Raw genomic sequence first — 24,903 nt, 5'->3', positions numbered from 1 at the left:
CCTTCTGCGCCGTACCCCAAACAATCACAATATTAGTCCTTGCCAATTGAAATCCCATGACCGCGCAGTCATCATTGCGACGGATTATTCATCTTTTCTTCCCTTTCCTTGCTTGTTCAGCTCTGCCGTCGCTATGGTCCTTTTCCTTTTGCCTTCCTATCTTTCTTTTTGCTGCAAAATAAAGGGAAGAGGGGTAAAAACGCAAGGAAGAACAAGAAGAGGGTAGTGTAAGAAAAAGAAAAGAAGGAAAAAAAAAAGAATTCTTGGTATCGTGAGCAAATAAGCGAGCGGGAAGACTAAGAGAAAGAAGAGTTTGTTTTGGGAAATAACACTACAGCACAAAGCTAAAATTTAGTTTATATTATCTATAGTAGTCCTATAGAAAGAGCAGGAACGAAAGTCTACCAAAGCAAGAATAGGAGTGGTGATAGTACCTAGGTTATGATAACTAACACCGAGTTCGATGTGCCCGTAGATTGGTTATATAAAGGCAAGAGTAGGCGGAAAACGAATACTAAGGCATCGAGGCCTTCTACGTCGCCAGCATCCTCTTCATCTAAGTCCACTTTAAAAAATGGAGAAAATAGCACGAGTGGCAACAGGACTAGCAATGATAAGCCTCGTGCGAGGTCCTCATCGGTATCTAATGCAGCACTTTCTAATATCGAGAAACCAGATTTGGAGAGAAACAATGGCAATATGTCTGCGTCGGACACTGATAACATACCATTACTTACTCCTATTAATAGTGGTAACCGAAGCGATTCTGCCGACATTGATAATTTGGATACCGTGGACGCTATAGATGTTATAGATAATGATGACAACAGATCTGGTACTCAATTTGTAAGAAAGAAGCGCTCCACCTCTATATCCAATGCTGTGGTCTCGTCCAAACTAAGGTTGGCAAACCCGAGCATAAACGCCACCGCGGCTGCTTCTGTTGGCAAGGGGAAGCTCCCACTAATTTCTTCACCGTCGAATGCTACTATCAAGAGAAGTAACTCAACTAATGGAGAAAAATCCAAAAGGTCAATTTTCGGGTCTCTGTTCGGCAAAAGATCTACCTCTTCTTCTGCTTCCACCGCTAAAAAACCATTACCTGTTGTTAATACTAGCACCCCTGCGAATGAGCCTAACGACGCTACAAAAATTGGTACTTCTGACCAACGTGCGAAAGAGCTTTCATCACCAATGAGAGGACCGGCTCCAACAGCTAGCAAACCGCCTACTCCTGTGTCACCATTACCATCAGTACTTCCCTCCCCTGCACTTACAGTAAAAGATTTATCTACGGTTTCATTGAAAAGGGTATCGTTTGCCGTCGATAAATTCGAATCCGACCCTCCTCAACAACTTCCTTCAAGAACTCCAAAAAAGGGGAATATTCTTATCCCAGATGACATGGTAAGCGAGATTCCTTCTATTTCTGTGGGCATTTCCAGTAGCAATCAATCGGCGAAGTCGACCAATTCTAACATTAAGGGGCCGTTGTACACGAAGAATTCTAAAGAGTATATACTGGCCTTGGAAAACCAAAAGCTAGCTCTAAGGGAGGCTGCTAAGCATCAGCAAGAAGCTCATTTTGCTGCTAATAGAATAGCCTTTGAAGTGGCTAGCTTTAAAACCGCGTCGGACGCAGGCGGTAAGCTTACCGCAAAGTCATCAAAAGACACCATTACAAAACAAAGTGAAGAGGTGCCACCACCAAACGTGGAAACTGGCCAGGAGTTCGAGAATAATAAGCTTGCAGAAAGCCTTTCAAAAGCTGGCATTGATAAGCCCATTCACATGCATGAGCACTATTTCAAGGAACCTGATCAAGATAACTGTCAAGACGGTGATTCCATGGAAAACAATGAGGTCACATTGGACGTTATTTACACGAGGTGTTGCCATTTAAGGGAAATTTTACCTATTCCATCTACTTTAAGACAAGTAAAGGATAAGACTGCTCCCTTACAAATATTGAAGTTTCTAAACCCTAAGCCTACGTTGATTGATATCCTTTCATTTTGTGATTTCATAACCATTGCTCCCATTCACACAATAGTTTTTGATAATGTTGCTTTAAACCAGGATATGTTCAGGATAATCATCTCTGCCTTAGTCAACTCCACAGTTCTAGACAAATTGAGCTTAAGAAATGTACGAATCGACCAAGATGGGTGGAAACTACTGTGTAAGTTCCTTTTGCTAAACAAATCATTGAACAAACTGGACATTTCTCAAACGAAAGTCAAATCTGACCTCGCTGAATCACTGTATCGCCATAATATGGATTGGGATTTATTTACTGACGTATTATCGCAGAGATGTCACAAACCTTTGGAGGAATTGTTATTGAATGGTATTCAGTTCAACAAGATTCCTTACTCATGCTTCGCACGTTTGTTGACATCCTTTGCCACCCAAAAAAACTTCCCAGAATCGGGCATCAGGCTTGGCTTGGCAGGTGCCACTACTTCCAATATCTCCCAGGATTGTCTGAAATTCATCTTCAATTGGATGTCTCAGTATAATGTCCAAGGTGTGGATCTAGCCTTTAATGATTTATCTACCATGGTTAAGTCAATGGTCGGTAAATTGTCTGCCCTATCGTATAATAACTTGAGATATTTCATCTTGAACAGTACCAATATTTCGACTTCTTACGATTTAGCTTTGCTTTTGAAATACCTTTCGAAGTTACCTAACTTGATTTTTTTGGATTTGAGCAATTTGCCACAATGCTTTCCCGACATTTTACCCTACATGTACAAGTATTTACCAAGATTTCCGAACCTGAAGAGGATACATTTGGATAGCAATAATTTGACGTTAAAAGAACTAGCCGTCGTTTGTAACATTTTGATTAAGTGCAAATCACTCTCGCATGTGTCGATGACTAATCAAAACGTTGAAAACTTCTATTTAATGAATGGTGGGGACTCACCTGTTCAGCAAACTAACACAGATGGAGAATCAGATAGCTCTTGTGTATTGGACGTTAAGGGTCTGTTTGCTAAAAACAGTTTTTCATCTACGCTTTACGCATTTGCGAGAGACTCTCCCAACTTGATTGGTTTGGATTTTGACTATGATTTAATATCGGAAGAGATTCAATCAAGAATAGCGCTGTGCTTGATGAGAAATATGAGACGGACCATGGATTCGACTTTCCAATTAGATGAATTGGATTCGCAGGATGATTTACTATTCGATGGCTCTTTAGTTACTATGACCGCTGAAAGCGTCCTAGAAAAACTGAACTTGTTGAGCGATAAGAACATAAAGGTTAAGAAAGATACCACGAAAAGATACTTGCTGAAAAAATATATCGAAAAGTTCCACATTTTGCACCATAATGTTCAGCATACAATAGATTCTATGTTCGAAAAGAGGAAATCTGGTGAACTACCATTACAAGAAAAGGAAAATCTTGTAAGGCTGCTACTTTTAGAACAAAACTTATGCAACATACTTGAATTGTTTTCGCACAACCCAAATCTGAATGATGTCCTGGGATCCGGTAGGGATGATTCCAAGGAAAGCGTTGACTCATATGGCGAAGATTCAAAATTACCAGCATTAAAGCACGTTGAATCCGGTTACCATGTCCCTGAAGAGAAAATACAACCTGAGAATGATGTAATCACAGCAAGGCCACATTTAATGGCAACCGATTCCGGTAAAACCATCGATGTTTTCACAGGTAAACCGCTGGTGTTCAAGAATTCATCGTCGAGTACTTCTGCAGGTTGTAAAAAGCAGGAAGAAGAAGAAGGTGAATTACATAAATGGGGTTTCTTTGTTCAACAGCAGAGGTCTTTATATCCTGAAAATGAATCAACAAGGCAAACACCGCTGCAGTCACGCCATATGCCTAGCAACACACAAATTGTTGATAAGTCAACATCATCTTCTTCAGTTTCAGCTTTCAATAATGAAACGGCTGCCACTAGTTTATTTAGCCCAGCTAATCCGAAGATTTTGCCAAAGATTCCATCAGGTGCTGTGTTAAGATCAGCAATTATGAAGGCTAAAGGTATTGATTCCATCGATGATTTGATTCAGAACGTCAATTCCAACAACGTAGAATTGGAAAACATTTATGGTGAATCCATTCAGAATAGCGCTTCGACACTTACTTCCGGCGTGGATTCCGATGTTTCCGCGCCTAATCCCGACAAAGAATCCTTAGAAACATTGCCTGCAGACTCGACTGACGATCCTAATTGTGAAGTCAAAGTCACTGCTACCTACGATAAACTGTTAAATAATTTGTCAATGGAGAGATCAATCAGACTGTGAAGGTACATGCATTCTTTCTTCACTGGTGAATCGATTTTCTTCCCTTTTTTTCACTGCATTATACTTTTTTATCAACTTTTTCATATTTCCATACTTATTTATATACACTGCCATTAGTTTGGTTATATTCGATAGACTTAACAGATAAACTTTTTCAGATGAATGAAAGTACAGAAGACTACGCTTGCCTTCCACAGATCAATTGATATATTTGGCTAGATTGTAGATACCGTGAATATTTTAAGGCGGGTAAAATTATACACAATTCAAAATGAAGCCTTTGTAAATGCTAACTTTTGAATGTAAACAGAGCTCATCAGAAGAACAAAATGCAGGAAGTTTGAAAGAAGACTACTTCGATCTTAATAATTTTCTGTCTGTGTTTCCAATGTCATTGCCACAATGGTGTCCACCGCACTCTAGTTTAAAAAGAAATCCGAATACAGGAGAGGATGTGTATTGCATATGTAAAAAACCAGATTATGGGGAGCTAATGGTGGGATGTGACGGTTGTGATGACTGGTTCCATTTCACCTGCCTTCATATTCCTGAACAGTTTAAGGACTTGGTGTTCTCATTTTATTGTCCCTATTGTCAAACGGGGATTACTGGCAAAAATAAGGACGCCATAATAAATGGTGAAATGAGCTTGCCGAAAACTTTGTGGAAAAGAAAATGTAGGATAAGCGATTGCTACAAACCGTGTTTACAGGATAGTAAATATTGCTCCGAGGAACATGGTAGAGATTTTGTGAATGACATTTGGTCACGATTGAAAATGGATGAGGATAGGGCAGTCGTTAAGGAAATGGTCGAACAAACAGGACACATAGATAAATTCAAGAAATTTGGACAACTCGATTTCATTAATAATAATGCAGTTGTAAAAACCGATGACGAAAAGGAAATTTTTGATCAAATTGTTGTAAAGGACACGACGTTGAAGACTCTTGAGAATGATCTTCAAGAAATTCAAGAGATATCCCTACCATCATTCAAAAAAAAGCTAGAACTTTTGGAAGTATATTTGGGATGGTTGGATAACGTGTATACGGAAATGCGGAAGCTGGACGATGATGCTGCAAACGGTGCGGAAGGCGGTAAAGAAGATATCAAAGGTGCAAAAAGGAAGAAAAAGAAGAATAGCAGCAGGAGCAGGGCCAGGAGAAACATATGCGGCTATTGTTCTACATACGAGCGAATACCCTGCCCTGTGGAGGAATTCGTCAAAGAGATTGGGAATAATGAGGAGGCTACCAAAATACATGAGGTATGCACGAAGTGGAAGTGTAACAGGCATTTGGATTGGGTGTCTACTAATCAGGAACAATATCTCCAGCAGATTGACTCGTTAGAATCTATGCAAGAAAGGTTGCAACATCTAATACTGGCAAGAAAAAAGCAACTCAATATCCAATACTATGAGGAACTAATAAGAAGAGGTTTATAGTGGTACAAAACTGCCTAATCGAATACCGGTTCTCCTAAATATACATATATATATATATATATATATGCCCCATCGTGAGAATATGTCAATTGAGGAGCCCTTGCATAGGCGCCGCCTACTCGACTTCTCTTTACTTCAGGCTCCATTACACGTGAATGGAGCTATCTCTGTCTCGAAAGGGTTCGGCCGATTTGGCTGCGAAATTTTAATAAGCGGTATTGATTTTTTCAAGCAGTACTTAGCACACTCAAGGTGATTCGATTGGATCAAAAAACACTATTCCCAACTACGTATCCTCAGTATTATATTTCCTTCCTTCCTTAATTACTTACAATGAGTACTTTAGATATTGCAGAAGACAACAAAATTAAGAATGAAGAGTTCAAAATTTGGAAAAAATCAATACCTTCACTATACCAACATATCTCAAGTTTGAAGCCCATCTTTGGTCCAGAGGTTGACGAATCTCCATCTACACTTAGGAGTCTGGTTTTTACTAACGATAGTTCGTGTGATAAATCTAAAGGTGTTTTAAGCGTGCCACTTTTATATTCTCAAGGGAGTGAAATTTTTGAAGTGGATTGTATAGTGCCACTCGGACTTCACTACAAAAAAATTGAAAGCAATCTAGAACCATTAGAGCAACCGGATTATACCACGGAGTCTCAAAAGGTAGAGCAGACTGTTTTGACTCCAAAATGGGAATTTTCCGGTGAAACGATTGTAAAGATGATTTATGTTGATAACAGTGAAATAAATGTAAAAGTGATAGCCCTTTCTACCAATGGTTCTTTGGCGTGGTTCAGAGAGGGGGTTAAACTGCCCGTTTACACAATGATGGAGTCGCCCGCTCCTTTAAACACAGCATCGTCCGGCAATCAAAACGATAAACCCTGCGTTGATTTTGCAATCTCTAACGATTCAAAAACATTAGCAGTAACTAAGGAAAAAAATCTTGATGGTGAAAATGCTACAATAAAATTGGTAGATAACTCAGGTAAGATAGGAGAAGTACTTCGTACAATACCTGTTCCCGGCATAAAAAATATTCAAGAAATTAAGTTTTTAAACAACCAAATATTAGCTACTTGTTCCGATGACGGCATTATAAGGTTTTGGGGTAATGAAACGGGTAAAGAGCCCCTTTGGACGTTGAGCGATTCTTTGGATGGCAAAATGTGTTGTTTTGCTGTATCACCCTTTGTTGATACATTATTTATGACCGGAACAAGTGGTGGTGCTCTCAAAGTTTGGGATATACGTGCGGTTATCGCTTCAGCGGATGCTGGTGCTGATTCAAATATCAATCAAGAACACAATAAAGTAAATGAACTATTCAAAGTTCATCATTTTTATAGTGAGCAAGTGTCCAAAATTCAATTTTCTGCTCTTTCACCCACGGAGGTGGTTACTGTTGGAGGACTTGGTAATGTTTATCACTGGAACTTTGAACCAGTTTTTGCTATTTATAACGAAATAAATGAGGACTTTCAAGGCATTATATCCGACGAAGTGGAGGCGGAAAGCATGGCTTTTTATCACACTGGGGGCTGTAGAAGAGAAATAGGAGAAAATAATAAGGTCAATACTGTTGCTTACCACAGATACATTGAAGATCTGGTTGCTACAGTTGATAGTGATGGATTGATAACTCTGTATAAGCCGTTTACGGGAAAAGTCTCAGATGGCAAGAGACAGCTTGAAACTGCTAAAAATTAATATATATTGTTTAGGCTGTTTGAGTTTGTGGAGGGAAATTGTATGAATAAATTGTGTAATACTTAGTCTTTACTTCAGCTTTTGTTTTTTTAAAAAATTTTCTCAAATGTTCTTCTAACTGAAGTAAACATAAATTGTAAGATTGAAAGTATCTATATAAATACAAAAGACGATTGCTTTATTCTTTATTATAGAGAAAGAAAGCATTTCTGAAAACGCAAGTTTTGGTCTTTGAGATGTATAAGGAAACTCCACAACCACGTCTGTCATTGCTAAACTATTCAAGGCGTAGTAGTATTTATTGGACCTATTTTACCTTTGTTGGTGTTGGCTTTCTCAATGCGAAAAAAACTCAAAAAGAAATAAACTGATCCTTAGAGTTGAAGGATGAAAAAGAGTGTGAATCAAAGGGATCAACTGAAAAAGCTCAAAATTTTCCGCTTATTTACATTAAAAATCTCGACAAACACGTAGGCACACATATATTCATATATTTATATGTTGGCTACCTTCTGATTTGTATGAAATTCGCTCGCTGAGAAATTAAACCTTTTATTAGTAACAAGTACTATCTGATTCGCGTAAGGAACACTGTTATCAAATCTACAAAATAGATCATATACCCAGTATAATGGCTTCCATGTTCAGACCACCAGAATCCAATAGGAGTCACCAAAACACTCCAAAATTAACGCTTCCCGTAAATTTAGTTCAAAATGCGAAACACGCCAATGATGGACAACATCTCAACCGATCACCGTATTCGTCGGTAAACGAAAGCCCATATTCCAACAATAGTACTTCAGCTACTTCCGCCACATCATCTATGGCTTCAAGTTCTACTTTACTGTACAATAGATCATCAACGTCTACAAAATCTATTACAACTATTAAAAACAGGCCAGTGCCACCTCCATTACCACCCTTGGTACTAACACAAAAACAAGATGGTAAGGAATATAGAGTTGTCGGCGATAGTCAACTTTATGAAAAATTCTCGAACTTGCATGTTGATACAACTTACAAGGAACCACTGTCTGGTGATCTTCTTTCCACTAAGCCATCCAATATAGACACCAATTTTATGAGGAAAGATCTCGGCACACCAGGAGGCGAGGATTCGTACCCCTCGACACTCCTCTCTGCGTATGACTTAAGCAGTAGCGGGAGCAACTCCACCCCTTTAAGTGCAAATAACATGATTTCTTGTTCTGCTTTAATACAAGGGAAGGATGTAGACCGATTAGATGAAGAAGCATGGAAGTTTGGGCATCTCAAGAACGAGATTATTACACTAGGAATTTTAGGAGAAGGTGCTGGTGGCTGTGTAGCCAAGTGTCGATTGAAAAAGGGGAAAAAGGTTTTTGCATTAAAGACAATCAACACTATGAATACTGACCCAGAATATCAAAAGCAAATATTTAGAGAGCTACAATTCAATAAGAGTTTTAAATCTAATTACATTGTGCAGTACTATGGCATGTTTACTGACGAACAGAATTCTTCGATATACATCGCCATGGAATATATGGGAGGAAAATCGCTGGAGGCAACTTATAAAAACCTGTTAAAACGTGGTGGAAGAATAAGCGAGAGGGTGATAGGAAAGATAGCAGAATCTGTCTTAAGGGGTTTATCATATTTACATGAAAGGAAGGTTATTCACAGAGATATCAAACCTCAAAACATTCTTCTTAATGAAAAGGGAGAAGTCAAATTATGCGATTTTGGCGTCAGTGGGGAGGCTGTCAACTCTTTAGCAATGACGTTTACCGGAACCTCATTCTATATGGCCCCAGAACGAATACAGGGTCAACCATATAGCGTAACGTGTGATGTATGGTCCTTAGGACTAACTCTTCTAGAGGTTGCTGGAGGGCGGTTCCCATTTGAATCTGAAAAAATAACGCAAAACGTGGCTCCGATAGAATTATTGACCATGATCTTGACGTTTTCTCCTCAATTGAAGGACGAACCTGAACTAGACATATCCTGGAGCAAAAAATTTAAATCTTTTATCGAGTATTGTTTGAAAAAAGATGCCAGAGAGAGGCCTTCTCCCAGGCAAATGTTAAAGCATCCATGGATAGTGGGGCAAATGAAAAAGAAAGTTAACATGGAGCGGTTTGTGAAGAAATGCTGGGAAAGTGAAGGTGACGAGAGTTAGATTCCCAACATTTTTTCTCCCAACCCGTACTGACTTTTCTACCACAGAAAATTTTTAATACCGCCACTTTTCCTTTAGCATCATAAGTTCAGCGAATTTTATTTTTCTCCCTAGTTATTCCTTAATATTCTCTACATATGCGTACATAATTTAGTTAATACTGATCTACCCGTGGGCTACTAGTGTTTTTTTTTCTATTTGCCTGGTAACATTAGCCATAAATACACATTCAAGTCTTCCTGCAAGGCACGCAGAGATGTGTTAAATTATGACTCAAATGAGTCTAGGCGCTTTTGTATTCAGCCGCGCGGGGAAATTTTCTTTCATCTCTACGCAGGAAGAAAAACCGTATGGCGTCACATACTAAGTCCAAGAGTCAAGCAAGAATCAGTCAAACTTAGGGAAAGAAAGCTTACGATACTTTCTCGCTTACTTTTCGCTGAATTGAGAGTTTTCTTTGGTGGCCTGAGTTGTTCAATAAGTTTACCATAAATACGAAATATCACACTTATGTTGCCTGGTTGTATTAATGATTATGATAAGGGCACCGAGCTAGGAGATAACCTTTATAATTTTCGTCTATAAGGGGCCCTTTTTTCTGATTACGACACTCGCCCTTCTCTCTTGAGCGTTTTTCGTAATACTTATGCACTTTCCATTAGAAAAAGGAACAAGGAACCGAGTAAAAATGAAGCTGTTTCTCTTCGATCACAACATAACCACTGTACAATAGGGCCCGGTCACCCTTAAGTTAGTGTATGACTCTCTATAAACAGAACCTCTTCAGCTTGCGCATCAGCTCTATCTGCACAATTAATATGTCGCCGATGCAATGCATATCTATCTTCTTTACTCCCTTAAAAGAAGGCGTAGCCCCCTGTACACTCAGCAATCTGATAAATGTATATCCATAAAGTATATCACTTTAGGAACCCTAAATAATAGAGCTATCGTTACGTATCCTTTTAAATTTCATATTGCATTGAAATCCCGCGCACCTTTTATGTAAACAAAGCCGCACTTCCTAAAAAAGCAATTGAAAACAATCGAAAGAATGAGTGCAGAACAGCGAAAAGGTAAACAAGAGAAAAATTCTGAAACTCAGATCAACACCTGTTTCAACCCCTTCATCGATTTAAATATATTTCAAGTTTTAGGCCATCGAGTAAATCTATAATAAAACGGATTACAAAATCTGGTACATTGCTATTGCTTTTTACGGTCCTTCTCATCTCTAGCACATTTTCGCAGTTTTTTCGACTGTGCCACATTTTGCATTAATTTGTTTCTTGTGACGTACTGCGAGAATTTTTGATTGCTAATTAAACCCAATAATTGCTGTTTTTTTACCCATCCATTACACACAAAAGGCAGGCCAAGCGGCGTTGAATATTCAATTGGCCACTACTTCTTTATATTCATTTAGAGTGTCAAGAATTTAATGTCGTACACAAATAAACGTCATACATACTACGGAGGGTTTGCAAACGATTTGTCTGACACATTTCAGTACCCTCAAAGAACAGATGAACAAAGGCGCAAACACGTAACGTTTGGTCCTTATATCTTAGGCTCTACGTTAGGAGAAGGGGAGTTCGGAAAAGTGAAGCTAGGCTGGCCAAAGAATCTTTCGAGCAGCTCTAATTCAACCTTTGACTTCCCAAAACAAGTAGCAATTAAACTTATCAAACGTGATAGCATATCGAGTGATTACAGGAAGGAAGTTAAAATATACAGAGAAATCAACGCCTTAAAACACTTATCGCATCCAAACATCGTAAAATTAGAAGAAGTATTGCAAAATTCTAGGTATATTGGTATCGTCTTAGAATATGCATGCGGGGGAGAATTCTATAAATATATTCAAAAAAAAAGGAGGCTCAAAGAAGTGAATGCATGCAGGTTGTTTTCCCAACTAATAAGTGGAGTCCATTACATACATTCTAAGGGTCTTGTTCATAGAGATCTCAAATTGGAAAATCTATTACTGGACAAGAATGAAAACTTAGTTATTACAGATTTTGGGTTTGTTAATGAGTTTTGCTCACGAAACGAATTGATGAAAACTTCATGTGGCTCTCCATGCTACGCAGCGCCTGAACTGGTGACAAGCGCTGAACCATACGAGGCTAGGAAGGCAGATGTATGGTCATGCGGTGTTATACTTTATGCAATGCTAGCTGGATACTTACCGTGGGATGATGATCCAAATAACCCTGAAGGCAGTGATATAGGAAGGCTTTATAATTATATTAACTCCACACCATTGAAATTCCCCGACTATATTCTTCCTATACCTCGAGACTTATTAAGACGCATGTTGGTTTCAGATCCCAAGAAAAGAATAAACTTGAAGCAAATCAAGAAACATGAATGGCTAAAGCCTCATTTTTCATTCTTGTCTATAACACCTGATGAATGGGACAAGTTACACAACACACAGTCCGTATTCAGGTTCGCGAAACCAAGAAGAAGATATGGATCCAGACCACAATCCAGTTGTTCCACCTCTTCTATTGGCTCAAGAAGTGATAAGAGAGACTCATTGGTTATTGATTCAACTTTAATCACTTTCCCCGCTCCACCCCAAGAGTCACAAAACCACATTATAGCCAGGCCGGCTTCAATTGCGTCTGACCAGCGGCTGTCACCTATAAGGAGATCGAATAGGCACAATAGAAGTAACTCTGCTGCATCTGTTGCTTTGCAGGCAGTGGTGAATGCGGATAGAGAATATGCGTTAAGTCATGAACAATCATTATCCCCAGTACAAAATGTTAGACAAACCACGGGCAACATGGCCACTAATCTGTCACCTCCGCCAGTCATAAGTCCAGGTGATATTATAATCGAAACCACACCGATTAAAAGAAGTACAATTTCTAGAAGTAATATTGTATCAAACTTAGAAAAAGAATCGTCTGCTATAATTCAAACAAACAAGGTCCAACCAAATAATATGACTTCATCACAAAATCATCAATACAATAAAAATAAAAATCAAAATAGCCTCCAATCTTCTAAAAATTTCTACAGTACTTCTTCTTCATCTCATACAAAGCCTCGACCAACCTCATATCATCCTGGCTCATACACAACGCCTTCCTACAGTTCAAATGCACTCCCCATATATGAAATCAACGAAAAAGCGAAAAATAGGACTTCAGCACAAACGCTGAATCAAAGAGACACATCCCCATTTGACTCCACACCATATCTTGCACTGGATACATGCATAACCTCGTCCTCTTCCATCGAAAGCTCTCCAAAATTAATTACGCACGGCCAGTTTTCTGTAGCAAAGCCCTCAGTTGAGTTGCAAAGTGTATCTGGTGATTTGATCAAGTATAAGAGGGACGCTGATGTAGTAACAAGAATTTATGATGAAAAATACAAACAGAAGCGCAAAAGTTTGAGATATAGCGGCATATTCAGTGATATATCATGCGATACAGTCACCGAAGAGTCTGACGATTTGAGGTTACCAGAGTCCCCTGTTCAACAACATGAAGGACGTGAATCGATAGAAAAGACGAAAGTGGAGAACCCCAGTGAAAAGGGCGGTAAAAGTAGCAAAAACACGATAGCTTCAGCGAAAAAACATGTCAATATCCCAGCAGAAAGATCACTCAACGAAACAGAATCGGCAAAAAAAAGGTTCAGCTTTCTTTCCTTATACTCTTATGATACTTCCAAATCCAGTTTATACTCATCAATGGATTCCAAGCGGAAACCTTCGCCACCTTCCCAGAGACGTCCAAAAAAAGACGACAGTTACACAAATTCGAGGAATTCTCTTACCGCAGCTTCGAATATATCAACATCCCATAAACTCACAAAAGATCAATCCATACCAACGATGGCCCGGGATAAATGCCCTTCAGAAACTAAAAAAGCAGCCCGAAGTGAGAGATCATCCATAATGGTATCTGAGGTCAGTAAGGCAAGTGTAGACAATAAAGCAATTCAATGTCCAGAACATTCAACTGCCAAAAGAGTATTGGGATTTTTCAAAAGAAGAAGCATGAAGATCTAGAGACCATACCTATCTTCTTTGATAGAATGTTTAATTACCATATAAAACATTCAGTACTTTATGCATTTTTTCCATTCCACATTTCTGCTGCTTAAATTACACAATTATCCACATTAACGAAATAATGTTAAAATATACTTTATGAAACTTCTGCCTACTAAACATTAAGCGTATATATGCATATACCTACACATATATATCTTGCATTACTAAAACATCAAAACTCTTCTAATTATTGTTTTATTATCCGTCATAGCTTCACCTGTCTTAGATCACGCATTCTAATAGAAAATATCACACCACTGCGTTCACAGTGGGATCCAGAGACACCAACTAAAGAAAGAATGATTTCTTTCACCTTTTGTACGGAATTAATTTTAAAAATTATACTATATATATATATTAGTCTTTTCTATTCTCAAAATATAATAATATTAATAGTAATAAAAGAGAAAACAACGATGTTTAATAGAGTACTTATACGATCAACAAATTTAGATGTTGGATGGGTACAAGAAGATTCTAACAGAAGCACCGAAAGTCTTGGCTGGCAAATTGTTTCTGAAGGTGGCTCTAACGACACCAGAGTTACCGTGGGTTCTGGTGACCTTACCCCACATAACTCTAATCTTAGAACCCCTAACTTCCTTGGAGGCTCTGTAGACGTAGGCAATACGCTTACCCAAGTAAAATTGAGCATCTTGTGGAGTAGCGACACCTTCGATCTTGATCAAAGAGACATTTGGGTTGTTGACTCTCTTGGATCTTTGGTAGGATAAGTGCTTACCTTTGACGTACACTAAAAAAAAGAAAAAGGAATGAGGTAAAATTCCAAAAAATAATTGTTAGTATTCGATAATCATAGTAGTGGTTATTAATGGTAATTTTTGAGCTAGTAAATTCTGAGCTATTGACAAGTTATACGATTTCATCATCAGCGTCTCCCTTCTCATTTTATCCGAGAGGCCACGATTCAGTGCTATCAAAAAAGCAAGACGGATGTGTCAATGGTAAGTGTGACCTCGTAATACATTTTTATATTGCAGATTATTTCATAAGTTTCCCAGGCGCAACAATATATTATTTATTGAGAGAGGAGGAAACACAGAAATAGTTCTGATATACTTCTATTACTCAGTTTCGACTCAACTCTCTTCCACTCCATCTGTATTTTGGATTCGCTTAACTTTAGATCATTCTTGCACATCTTAGTCACTGTTTTTATGATTTGAGAGGTTTTCAACAGCCGCATTTTCCTTTATATTATCGACATTTCACTCGAAAGTTCCAAATTACTAGCTCAAAAAAATTTTAATGTTTCTCATCATTAGCTTTCACATACATCTATGGGATTCAGCCATTTTTCAATTATTTGATTGTTGGTTTCTTACGTATTCTTACAATTGCTTAAGGCAAAATAATTCAAGTTTGAAGTAGTGATTAATACACGTAAATTAAAGCTTGATAGTGAATATTTTGGCAAACAGGAAGCAAAGATACCAAGCCGGTAAAGAACAGAGCCAGGGGCCAGGATACGTGTCCAGGCTGGAAGAGATGGACCAACTCCGTCTAACGATTGTAATACCAGAAGGAAGCTGAACATGATTCCGCACGTTCTATTAAGAAGAGGATCACTCGACACATACGCAGGATTTGCGCGGGAACAAACCCAAAAAAGAAAAGTAAGGAAAAATGTAAGGGTGTAAAGATGTAAGGATGTTTACTTTCCTGTCGGAAAATTCTCCTAGTAATCGGGTAACTAATCGGAATTAATATTTTTAGCCTTTTTCTTAGGGCTGAATTTTCATCGGTTTTTTCCATTCCCGATGAGGTGAATGAATAGAGTTAAAGAAACATATAAATAGTGAGGTCTTTCCACATAACTTGATAGCTAACATTCATTAACCTCCTTCTTAGTTTTATTTTCTTCTTGTTGTTTCTACTAAAAAAATTGTCGACGTACTTCAGTATGTTTTATACCATATACTTTATTTGGAATATAACAAAGCGTTCCCAATGATTAGGCAATGTGATTGTTGTATCCAATAACCATTTTTTATTTCACCAGCTTCAGGTTTTGACTAACGCATTCAACAGTAGGATCATTTCTATAGGAATCGTCACTCTTTGACTCTTCAAAAGAGCCACTGAATCCAACTTGGTTGATGAGCCCCATAACCTTTGTACCCTAGAGTGAGGAAATGAAATTAAATCTAAATTAGCTTGGTCCGCAATCCTTAGCGGTTCGGCCATCTATAATTTTGAATAAAAATTTTGCTTTGCCGTTGCATTCGTAATTTTTTCCTTTGGAAGTTATTACGATATTTAATGGCGCGATGATCTTGACCCATCCTATGTACTTCCTTTTTGGAAGGGATAGGACTTCATGGGTGGGTACAAACGGCAGTCTGACAAGTCAATCAACTATTTTTATATTATTTTTCCAAAGTATTTTTGAATCAAAGGTTTGATTCAGTATTTTGGAGCCAAATCATATAGTATTACTTTAAAAAAACTATTTACTACAATCATAAACACTAAGTAACTCACTCTACTCACCGAGTTCAGTTTTTAAGAGATCGAGACACTTCTTCAAAATATATAAATGATTTGTTACCAACATGGAGGGGTCTCCTCTAGGCAGTGACGACCACGTCACATAACATGGTCTATTGAACTTTTCGGATATTATTGTGGCCAAGCGTCTAGTCATGTCGCGAATTCGGTCATCATTAGTGTCCAGTAACGGTATTCCCACAACATTGTTTCCAGCTGATTTGAGGCTCATGTGTCTATCTTTAGCTAAAGGAATGGCGTAATAGTAGCAGGCTAGAGATAAAGCAGAATTCAGCGAAGCTCCTTGTTTAAATCCCACCACTAGACTAATAGGTATTTTTTTAGAATGGTCATCCGCAGGTACAGTAGCGATAACATCCAGCGTCGGCCGTAGAAACCCAGATTCCGACTCAATGGTTCGGCTAACCGTCTTTACTAACATTAAAATCACCTGTATTTTACCTTAACGGAAGCATCTTCTGTAATTTCTCAGTCCAAGCTACTTTTAAACATGGACAATACACCAGAACCTAATTCTTTAACTACACTTTTCATGTCAACAGTAAATTTTCAGGGCGGGCAACAAAAACTTCCGTGCAAAGAATATCCGGAGCTCCTAAACGAACTAAAATAAGCTCTTTCCCATATGTACCTCATCCCGTTACAGCACCTAGAGTAATCGCACCGACCATTGTGTCAATCACTTCACGGGACCAGTAACTCCTTCCGTTCGCGTCTTACTAGCTGCAGCATTTTTGGGCCCTCTCACGTAAGTCATTATCTTCCGGAATTGTGCGGTGCACGGATGCGGACTTCTCCTTTTGCCATTGCGTTCGTTGATTATTCTTGTTTTCCAACCTTTGCCCATTTCCTGGACTACTCGACAAGTACCACGTTTATTGGGCTGTGTTTTATTTTTTCAATAGTTTTATTCTTGTGGTGTGCAAGTATTACTATCCAAAGTAAAACGATATTACGTCGATAAGTTCTTAAGTAAACTTTTCTTTGAGTTTGACTCTATCACATTGGCTTTTCTTACCCAATTTCTAGCTGTTGTACTAAGGAAAAAACAAAGAAAAAAAACCATACATTGGATAGAAACTGACAGTTTGTTCACGTTTTCAACCAAATCATCAGTCTGGACACAATAATAAGGATACATCAAAATTTTCTACCGGAAATAAATTAAAAAAAAATAATAGACTTAGTCTCAAGAATTTCAAGTCATGTCTCAATACGCAAGCTCATCCTCGTGGACTTCTTTCTTGAAGTCAATCGCTTCATTCAACGGCGATCTTTCTTCGTTATCAGCTCCCCCATTTATTTTATCTCCGATCTCGTTAACCGAGTTTTCCCAATACTGGGCTGAACATCCAGAATTATTTTTGGAACCCTCTTTTATCGACGACGATAAGTACAAAGAACACTGTCCAATTGACCCGGAAGTTGAATCTCCCGAATTGGCCCGTATGCTGGCCGTTACTAAATGGTTCATTTCCACTTTAAAGTCTCAATACTGTTCTCGTAACGAATCCTTAGGTTCTGAGAAAAAACCTTTAAACCCATTTTTAGGTGAACTGTTCGTTGGTAAATGGGAAAATAAAGAACATCCTGAATTTGGAGAAACAGTCTTGTTAAGTGAGCAAGTTTCTCACCATCCACCTGTCACTGCCTTCTCCATCTTCAATGACAAAAACAAAGTTAAGCTGCAAGGTTACAACCAAATTAAAGCCAGTTTCACTAAATCCTTAATGCTAACTGTTAAACAATTCGGTCACACCATGTTGGATATTAAGGATGAGAGTTATTTGGTTACTCCACCTCCATTGCATATTGAAGGTATTCTTGTCGCTTCTCCCTTCGTTGAATTGGAAGGAAAATCATACATCCAATCTTCCACAGGATTACTCTGTGTTATTGAATTTTCAGGTAGAGGCTATTTCTCCGGTAAGAAAAATTCATTCAAGGCGAGAATTTACAAAGACTCTAAAGATAGTAAAGACAAGGAAAAGGCATTATACACAATATCTGGCCAATGGTCCGGTTCTTCCAAAATTATCAAGGCTAATAAAAAAGATGAATCACGATTATTTTATGACGCTGCTAGAATCCCCGCTGAACACCTAAATGTCAAGCCTTTGGAAGAGCAACATCCTCTGGAAAGTAGAAAAGCCTGGTACGATGTGGCTGGTGCCATCAAATTAGGTGATTTCAACTTGATTGCCAAGACAAAAACTGAATTGGAAGAAACGCAAAGAGAATTAAGAAAAGAGGAAGAAGCTAAAGGCATTAGCTGGCAAAGAAGATGGTTCAAAGATTTTGATTACTCTGTTACGCCCGAAGAAGGAGCCCTTGTACCTGAAAAGGACGACACTTTCTTAAAGCTCGCCTCTGCTCTAAATCTATCAACAAAGAATGCTCCAAGTGGTACTTTGGTGGGTGACAAGGAAGACAGGAAGGAGGATCTTTCATCCATCCATTGGAGGTTTCAAAGAGAGTTATGGGACGAAGAAAAGGAAATCGTTTTGTAAAGAGAATGAAAAGGAAACAATTCGTTACCGTTGCACTAATATATATTATCTATCTTTCCTCTTTATTTTTCCTTCCGTTTTTTCTTTCATGTGAGAAGAAAGGATATGAAATCATCAGAGGAACCAAAAATCCATTTTTTCCTCTCCCAACTCTTAAATCATTTTGTTCTCTTTTCACTCTAATGACTAGATTTTATTCTTTCGAATCACAAGAAGATGCTATAATGTTATTAAAGATGAAGCAGAAAAAGCCTTTTATCCATATCTACTTCTCCTTTAATTATTGATAGACAGATCGCTCATTTTTATCTCCATGATGCCATATCCTTTTTTAATCATCGTCCGAAGGTTAAAGTTTGAAGTTTACCAAGTTTTCATACAAGTTTTGTTTTATTTACAATCTATTATTATATTTTTGTCTTCTCAGGGTGATATCCTCACTTTTGTCTTTTTATAACTCTCTACTTTTCTTATGTCAATTTGTAGAACCACATAATCGATGGAGTATATGCACTTTTACAACCCTTCTTCTACAAGTTTTATGATTCATCGCAAACCTGTACACTACTCAATTCATAAGCTAGCTTTTATCATTCCATGACGATGAAGCACAAAAGGCTAGTACTGAGTACTAAAATAAGGGCATCATACCAAGGGAATACAGTGTAGTTTACATAACAAATGGGTTCTAAGATTACTGTCATACTTGACGAAATTCTAAAATCCATCAAAAATTTTTTTCGTGCCCGAACTTTTCCTTTTCTAAAAAAAATGAAGAGCAATGAAAATGCGATGCGGTCCTTACATTCAAACTTATGCCATTAGTTCAGCTTTATTATATCCCATAACATCCTCACGTTAACGAATCATTTATACAGAAATGGCTCCAACTAACGTAACCAAGAAACCTTCTCAGTACAAACAGTCTTCAAGAAAGGGTAAGAAAGCATGGAGAAAAAATATCGATATTTCTGACATAGAACAATATATGGAAAAAAAGATTGATCATGAAGTTACACATGGTACCAGTGATATAACCTCTTTGCAAAATGACGCCCTTTTTCATGTTGATATTGAAGGTGACAACGTTTTGAAAAAGAAATTGATCAAAAGGAATCAAATCAAGAAGGTTTTGAAAAGTAAAGAGATTTTAGACGCCGTAAGAACGAATTCAAAAATTGCAGCACTAAACCATCACAAGAATGGTAGTCATGAAAATTCTAACAAGATACAAGGTGTTTCTAAACATGAATTAAAGAAGTTAATGGCTTTGGCTGGCAGAGTACACGGCGAATCGAAAATCAAAAATAGAGTTGCCAAAGACGGTCTAGTTAAAACAACGGCTGGTGACTTATGGGGTGAGGAATCGAATTCCAAGAAACAGAAGGTCAAATTACCTTCGGGTATCGAACTTGATGTGGAAGAAAAGGACCAGATACCTCAGGAACTATTGAAAAAATCCACCACAAGTTGGTCTGTTGCTTCAGTCAGACCAAGAACTTTAGATATAGAACCAGTTGCAGTAAAGGAATTCACAAACATTCCACATGCCGGTAAGTCCTACAATCCTAACAATAAAGCCTGGTCAGAATTGATAAACAAGGAGTATAAAGATGAAAAAACAAGAGAAGATGAAAGAATCGCTTTAGAAAAGTATAAAGAAAGAATTAGACATTTAATGGAAACTTTAGACGACAATGAAGAGGAAGAGTCTTCATCTAATGAAGAAGAAGATGGAGAAGAAAATGAGGACGCGCAAAGTAGTGGATCTGATAACGAAGTAAGATTATCAATAAATAAGCCTGTCAAGAATAAAAAGAAAACAAAATATCAGAGGAATAAGGCAAAGAGACATGAGGAAAAAGTAAAGTTGCAACAAGAATTGAAAGAACTGAGAGAGCGTGTTAAAGGGTTAGAAGAAGTATTTAATACCGAAGAGACTGAGATAGTTTCTGCCATAGAGTCAGATAATAGTAACAAGGTTAAGAAAAGCAAAAAAAATAAGAAACACAAATTAGGGACGAAATATTCTGTGATTGATGAAAGGTTGGAGATCAAATTTTCTGATGAATTATCTGACTCGTTGAGAAAATTGAAACCTGAAGGAAACTTGCTATATGACACTGTGAGAAAACTACAAAGTTCTGGTAAGATCGAATCAAGAGTGCCGGTCAGGAAAGGTAGAAAATACAAGCAGAAAATTACTGAAAAGTGGACACACAAGGACTTCAAATAATCCTTTGTTTCACTGCACATGTTTTCATGATATATGGATTCATAAAGTGATATATATATATATATATATATATATATTTATATTGGCAAGACCAATAACTGTATAATAGGTAACAAATCGTTTCATTTTCTTTCCATTCATTAAATTCTCTAGCATTAGAGGTGGTTTGCCAGTCAAGATCTCTAGATATTAGATAAACATCCAAAAGCAGGGCCTCAACTATAAAATAAAAATATATAAATTGTATCCGCTATATGAACTCTTTTCACGTTCTAGTGTGGTTTCAAATAATTTCAAGCTTTTCGCGTAGTTTCTTCCTCTCATTTTCCCAATCTTTCACTCTTTCTAATTTCTTCTCTAATTCTTCAATCTCGTTATCAATTGATGTGATTGCCTCATCTGTACCAACTGCCTGTAATTGCCATTTGCCATCGCGATTTTCACCAATTTCTAATAGCATTTCATGATATTTAATCAATGTTGGTCTTTGTGATATAGAGATGAAATTGAATCTGTATCTTTTCAGAAGATTAAACAGATAATCTTCCATGTCAACACTAATTGCATTCGTGGCCTCATCTAACACTACGTATAATGGTTTATGAAACATGATTCTAGCAAAATTTACTCTTTGCTTTTCACCACCGCTCAATAAATCCTTCCAATCGGCAATAGCGTCTAGGTAGGTCAAACCAACGCCTCTTTTCAAAAGATAATCTAATTTCACTTCTACTAATATCTGAACTAGCTCCTTATCTCTAAAGCCTCTGTCAAAGAATTCATCCGAAGACATGGGGTATATAATTTGGTCTCTTAAAGTCCCACCTCTGCTAAAGTATGGTTTCTGAGGAATAAAAAATATATTATTCTCTGAAGGGATTGATAATAATCCATTTTTGTTATATACTGGCCAGATTTCAGCTATTATACGCTGAATAGAACTTTTGCCACAACCATTTGGCCCCAATATTAACAGGCTGGAACCAGAACCTTGTAAAAACGGTAGCTTTATATCATTTGCCTTTGATAAATCTTGTATGGAATTAGACTTTGAAGTTATGGGGTCAATATGCAGAGGAATCTGAAATGTAAGCTTGTTGATCAGCTTTATGCCTTCACCCGCTCTCACTGATGGAATGATTACATCTATATTTTCTAACCGGATACCGTTGAAATTGCGTTGAATAGTACCACGAATAGCATCTTGTGAACTATCCGTGCTAGCTAATAAATTTGCGTTTCTGGAAACGTCTTCTGTACGTATTGACAGTATTGACGGAACGGCCCCGTAATTAAAGTTCAGGGAGTGAACCCGGTGTAAGACGGAAAGCAGAGTAAAAATCCTATTAGTATATCCAGTCAATTGCGAGATATCCTTTATAGAGTGCATCAGTCTCGAGCCTGCATCCGCAAGCGACAACATCAACCTTTTGTTGACTATGAATTCCTTCATATTTCTTTCCTCTGAATTGATGCCTGTCGCTAAGGTAGACATAACGATGGGGATGGAAGCAAAAACGTAACCCAAACCAGACCATGTATATTTTAAAACATAGTCTTCCAGCATGTTGTAACCAAACTTGACCTTATCAACCAACAGCATTTTTTCCATTAGCACATCATACAGCTCTTTAACTTTTGTCCTCTCTACTGCTGTTCCTTGGTAAAACGCAATCTCTTCGCTATTGTTGATCATGTTCAGATGATAATTGTAGTAGTCACCGTCAGAAGCAGATCTCTCGCTTGCCAATTTACCCAATGGCGGCGTGTATCTTCTCAAGATAAACCCAGTAATGAAATAATTAACAAATATGCCTGCCACTCCAACAGTGCCCAAATTATCACGCAAATAAACGGAAAAGAATATTAAATCAATAACTGGTTTCGCAATGTTTGCAAAAACGGAGCATGTTGCATCGCAAAATTTTGCAACATCATTAGTAATGGAGTTGTCAATATTCTTGATTACTGAATTGGACGCCTTCGCATCAAAGATTAATTTGTAAAATGTTAGCCTTTTATCCAGATACATGTCATGGATGTAGCGTGTCAAATTTACCCTGAAGTTCAAACTTAACTTCCTTTGAAGTAGTTTAATAGCGCTATTAGTATAAGAAGCAGGGACAGCAATTAAAAACCAGCACCCTAGATCCCATAGAAAGCTTTTTCCTCTACCAGCGATTATATTTTTGACTATCTGCCCATCCAGCTTGGCTACAAACAAAGAGAGCCAAGTTCTCATCACTAAGAAAAAGATTTGAGCGGTCAAAAGAAAGGAGTTTTTATCAAAAACTGTGGGAATTAGAATTTTAGACAAGATGTTCATTTGATTTAAAAATTTTGAGTAGAATAACTGCGAATTCTTGGCTCTTTCCAGTTCTACGTTTTTAAAAAGGAACTTGTCATGCTCATATATATCGTTATCCTTTGGCGGAATGAAAATCCTTTTCCTTTTCTTCTTGTCTATAGCATGCATAAATTTGTTGTCGTCGGGACTCCGGCGGTCGAGTAATTCCACTTCAGGGATATACATTATTCTTGCACCGCTATCCAATTGCATTTGCGATCTTGTTCTCCTTATTAGAGGTCTCCTATTCTTTCTCTTCCACGGGTACTTGTAAAATTTGTAGCACTTTAGAATGATTTTGAATGTTCCATATGTTACACCAGACAAAAGTGTGGCACCAGATACAAAAAGAGATATCAATAAAATCTGAGCCCTTCTTCTTTGCTTGGGATGGGCAGCGCTGGATCTGGATATCTGTAGAAGATGTCGTATCACTAATTTGAAGTATACTTTAGGTGTGACATCACTGACATGTAGCCCTATACAGTGGGTGTGTAGATTCAGGAGCAAGTTTTTTAGTTTCGCTGTTGCTGTTAATGTTGTTGACATTTCTATGCTATATATCTTCGAAGATTTTCAAATAGATTGACACAGATTTGGTTGCTAGTTTCACTTCCCGGAGAAGTATTCTTATATATCTTGACTATGAAAGGGCTGAAAATAACCGCCGAAATTTAAAATTGGGGTAAAAAAAGGGTAACGGGGCCCCATGCAATTATACCCGATCGACGAATACATTCACTGTTGCGTCATGAATAATCTCTTAATTGGGATTATTTCCGAAGGAAGTAATTTTAGTGAAAAAAAAATCTTAACATCGAAGCTGCTTATACTTATGTACGTGCCACGGCTTCTAGTGGTTTGAGAAGAGCTGAGCTGCGAGAGAAAGGCTGATTTCTTCCGCAATGCTGAATAAAAACAAATTCTATCATTATACGGTGGTGTCGTTTTCCGATGTACGTTTGTTTGTGTTAAGAACAAGCTTTGGATACCTTCAGTTATGAATTTTGCATCGGCGAATATTGGACGTAAGATAGCAGGAGTGGGAGTGGACATTGTCTATTTGCCAAGATTTGCTCATCTGCTAGAGAAGTATTCTCCATTCGACCCGCGTAGTCGTTCCACTTTCGATAAAATAACACAAAAGTTTATGCATGAAAAGGAAAGATTTCATCTTAGTAATCTTCTTATCGAAGAAAACCGCTTAAGTCCGCGATTGCAAGAATATATGGCGGGTATTTGGGCTTTGAAGGAATGTTCATTGAAAGCCTTATGTTGCCGTGTTTCAAAGCATGATCTACCTCCTGCCCAAGTACTGTATGCCGGAATGCTATATAAAACGCAGAACGATGCAGGTGTGCCCCGATTAGAGTTTGATAAGATGTTCGATAAAAAGTATCCAAAATATCAACAGCTCTCGAAAATGTATGGCTCCCTCTTCTCTACCCATGAGTTCCTAGTGTCACTATCACATGACAAAGATTATTTGATTGCAATAACAAACTTGGTGGAAAGAGAATAAATGTTTTCTCAAACCCGTACAACTGTGGCCCTATTTCCAATGGTCA

At 37.8% G+C, this 24,903-nt stretch overlaps 11 protein-coding genes across 11 annotated transcripts; 8 read left to right on the top strand and 3 right to left on the bottom strand.

The window, feature by feature from the left end:
- Positions 1-441: 441 nt before the first annotated feature.
- On the top strand, positions 442-4,293 carry GIP3 (protein phosphatase regulator GIP3; the record flags this gene model as incomplete). The annotated part of the gene is made up of 1 exon (XM_033913741.1): positions 442-4,293. The coding sequence occupies one exon, from the start codon at positions 442-444 to the stop codon at positions 4,291-4,293; it is 3,852 nt and encodes a 1,283-aa protein (XP_033769632.1).
- A 286-nt stretch (positions 4,294-4,579) lies between these two features.
- SPP1 (Spp1p) lies at positions 4,580-5,743 on the top strand (the record flags this gene model as incomplete). Its single annotated transcript, XM_033913740.1, has 1 exon — positions 4,580-5,743. One exon carries the CDS (start codon positions 4,580-4,582, stop codon positions 5,741-5,743), a length of 1,164 nt encoding a protein of 387 aa, XP_033769631.1.
- Positions 5,744-6,076: 333 nt separating this feature from the next.
- Positions 6,077-7,462, top strand: UME1 (Ume1p; the record flags this gene model as incomplete). Its single annotated transcript, XM_033913739.1, has 1 exon — positions 6,077-7,462. The coding sequence occupies one exon, from the start codon at positions 6,077-6,079 to the stop codon at positions 7,460-7,462; it is 1,386 nt and encodes a 461-aa protein (XP_033769630.1).
- A 631-nt stretch (positions 7,463-8,093) lies between these two features.
- Positions 8,094-9,629, top strand: MKK2 (putative mitogen-activated protein kinase kinase MKK2; the record flags this gene model as incomplete). Its single annotated transcript, XM_033913738.1, has 1 exon — positions 8,094-9,629. The coding sequence occupies one exon, from the start codon at positions 8,094-8,096 to the stop codon at positions 9,627-9,629; it is 1,536 nt and encodes a 511-aa protein (XP_033769629.1).
- Positions 9,630-11,070: 1,441 nt separating this feature from the next.
- FRK1 (protein kinase FRK1) lies at positions 11,071-13,665 on the top strand (the record flags this gene model as incomplete). Its single annotated transcript, XM_033913737.1, has 1 exon — positions 11,071-13,665. One exon carries the CDS (start codon positions 11,071-11,073, stop codon positions 13,663-13,665), a length of 2,595 nt encoding a protein of 864 aa, XP_033769628.1.
- Positions 13,666-14,159: 494 nt separating this feature from the next.
- On the bottom strand, positions 14,160-15,026 carry RPL33A (60S ribosomal protein eL33; the record flags this gene model as incomplete). The annotated part of the gene is made up of 2 exons (XM_033913736.1): positions 14,160-14,464; positions 15,008-15,026. The coding sequence occupies 2 exons, from the start codon at positions 15,024-15,026 to the stop codon at positions 14,160-14,162; spliced, it is 324 nt and encodes a 107-aa protein (XP_033769627.1).
- A 1,190-nt stretch (positions 15,027-16,216) lies between these two features.
- POC4 (Poc4p) lies at positions 16,217-16,663 on the bottom strand (the record flags this gene model as incomplete). The annotated part of the gene is made up of 1 exon (XM_033913735.1): positions 16,217-16,663. One exon carries the CDS (start codon positions 16,661-16,663, stop codon positions 16,217-16,219), a length of 447 nt encoding a protein of 148 aa, XP_033769626.1.
- Positions 16,664-17,447: 784 nt separating this feature from the next.
- Positions 17,448-18,752, top strand: KES1 (oxysterol-binding protein KES1; the record flags this gene model as incomplete). Its single annotated transcript, XM_033913734.1, has 1 exon — positions 17,448-18,752. The coding sequence occupies one exon, from the start codon at positions 17,448-17,450 to the stop codon at positions 18,750-18,752; it is 1,305 nt and encodes a 434-aa protein (XP_033769625.1).
- Positions 18,753-19,632: 880 nt separating this feature from the next.
- On the top strand, positions 19,633-20,988 carry NOP53 (Nop53p; the record flags this gene model as incomplete). The annotated part of the gene is made up of 1 exon (XM_033913733.1): positions 19,633-20,988. One exon carries the CDS (start codon positions 19,633-19,635, stop codon positions 20,986-20,988), a length of 1,356 nt encoding a protein of 451 aa, XP_033769624.1.
- A 283-nt stretch (positions 20,989-21,271) lies between these two features.
- On the bottom strand, positions 21,272-23,884 carry PXA1 (ATP-binding cassette long-chain fatty acid transporter PXA1; the record flags this gene model as incomplete). Its single annotated transcript, XM_033913732.1, has 1 exon — positions 21,272-23,884. One exon carries the CDS (start codon positions 23,882-23,884, stop codon positions 21,272-21,274), a length of 2,613 nt encoding a protein of 870 aa, XP_033769623.1.
- Positions 23,885-24,335: 451 nt separating this feature from the next.
- PPT2 (holo-[acyl-carrier-protein] synthase) lies at positions 24,336-24,857 on the top strand (the record flags this gene model as incomplete). Its single annotated transcript, XM_033913731.1, has 1 exon — positions 24,336-24,857. The coding sequence occupies one exon, from the start codon at positions 24,336-24,338 to the stop codon at positions 24,855-24,857; it is 522 nt and encodes a 173-aa protein (XP_033769622.1).
- Between the last annotated feature and the right edge of the window lie 46 nt (positions 24,858-24,903).

This window comes from Saccharomyces paradoxus, chromosome XVI, assembly GCF_002079055.1.
Source record: "Saccharomyces paradoxus chromosome XVI, complete sequence".
In the NCBI taxonomy this organism is placed as follows: Eukaryota; Fungi; Ascomycota; class Saccharomycetes; order Saccharomycetales; family Saccharomycetaceae; genus Saccharomyces; species Saccharomyces paradoxus.
Note: the sequence above shows the minus strand (reverse complement) of the source record. Positions and strands in the feature narration are given on the sequence as shown.